Below are 1,535 nucleotides of genomic sequence, written 5' to 3' on the forward strand. Positions count from 1 at the left end.
CTGGGCGGCAGCACTTTATCTCATTGAGAGCTGCAGAGATGAGTCCATCTCTCTAGGAACCCACCCAGACACAGCTGTCTTCACAGCGCCTGCAGGCAACCTGATCTTATTACAATTTCAGGTAAAAACCAAGCAACAGGCTGCGTTTTGCAATTTCTTTATCATTTATTAATGTAACATTAAAAAATAACATCTCATGGTATCAAATTAAGATTTTTATAAAAAAATTAAAATGTGTGCATGTCCTAGTCTAATTCTTAAAAGTTGTCAAATTAAAAACTTTTACAATAAAATCAATTAGCAATTAGTACTTCGTGTCTGTGTACACTACACGTATTTTACATTCCAAACTCCGAAGGGTGTTTTTCACATCCGTTTAATTTCACTTTAAATATTAAACATCAGCGGTTTTATTCCTAATTTTTGATGAAAAAATCTAAGTCTTGGAACAGTTCATTAGAACTAATATGAAGTCCACAACAACAAAACGTGATAACAATAATAAAAAAACAGTTTTTTTTTTCTGTATCCATGCGCAGCGCTTGGATTTAACATAGTTAAATTAAAAAAAAATAACTCTTAAGGCTTTTTTGCAGTGCTCGCCTCCTTGTTCTGGCTGTTGCAGATGGGCACATTCAGGGATGTTCTGAAGCGGATCGGGACGTGTCTTTCCTCCGATTCCGACGGCTGGACGGGCGGCGCTTCGATCTTCAGCAGCCCGTCTGCGGTCAGGGAGCAGGTCAGCGCCGCCAGGTTAAGGTGCTCGGACAGCTCGATTTCTTGGGAGAACTCCTTGAGGTTGGCGTCTTTGCCGGCTCCCTTTCTCGCCTCGTCCTGCTTCACGGCGGTGACCACCAGCTTTCTGCCCACTAACCTCACCGTAATATCCTCCAGGGAGAATTCCCGCACGTCCAGGGCCAGCTCGAACTTGTCCCCCGGGCCGGGTTTTTCACTGGGGCTGCCGGCACCCAGGAGTGCCAGACGGCCCACGGCGGAGCTGGAGCCTCTGCCCTTCAAGAAGTCGTAAGGGAACGCTTGGCAGAAATCCTTCATGAAGCTGTCCATCATCGCAGTCCGTCTCCGCAGGAAGTTCTGCTCGACGTCCTCAAAGCCCGCATGTCTGAGTGGCCACAGGACTCGGATTCTGGGGGGCTCGAAGAGGCTGCCGTTGCTGAAGAGGGTCTCGCTGCCGGAAGACTGCATCATCATTCTCGCCGCTGCGGAAAGGCTATCCTGCTTTTCTGGGGAATGCTCTTGCTCCGATTTAGTTTCGCGCACCGACCTGCGCGCCTCTTATACCCTTTCTCAAGTCGCTGGAATGTTCTTTCGACGCGCTATTTACCCAGAATGTAAGGCTCGGAGAGAGAAGGGAGTGCTCCTTGGACAGTGGTCACGGGTTTAAAAAAAGTCACCGACAGAGAAGCACTTTCAAAATGCCTCGGCTATTTGCTAACTCCTCTGTCGGTGGTCACGGTGTCGAGTTTAATAGCAGACGCATCACCTTGCTATTTTCAGCTGTGAGGAAGTCGCATAGC

The 1,535-nt window shown here is 47.7% G+C and overlaps 1 protein-coding gene across 1 annotated transcript; it reads right to left on the bottom strand.

Annotated features, from left to right (window-relative positions):
* Window positions 1-221: 221 nt before the first annotated feature.
* hspb9 (heat shock protein, alpha-crystallin-related, 9) lies at window positions 222-1,314 on the bottom strand. The gene has a single exon (XM_088906234.1). It carries the CDS (start codon window positions 1,207-1,209, stop codon window positions 580-582), a length of 630 nt encoding a protein of 209 aa, XP_088762360.1. The 5' UTR covers window positions 1,210-1,314; the 3' UTR covers window positions 222-579.
* Between the last annotated feature and the right edge of the window lie 221 nt (window positions 1,315-1,535).

This window comes from Atractosteus spatula, chromosome 26, assembly GCF_055471065.1.
Source record: "Atractosteus spatula isolate fAtrSpa1 chromosome 26, fAtrSpa1.hap1, whole genome shotgun sequence".
NCBI lineage: Eukaryota > Metazoa > Chordata > Actinopteri > Semionotiformes > Lepisosteidae > Atractosteus > Atractosteus spatula.

Bases quoted from the DNA above. Each gene is read 5' to 3' on its own strand.
- hspb9 (XM_088906234.1), bottom strand. From the start codon at position 1,209: ATGATGATGCAGTCTTCCGGCAGCGAGACCCTCTTCAGCAACGGCAGC.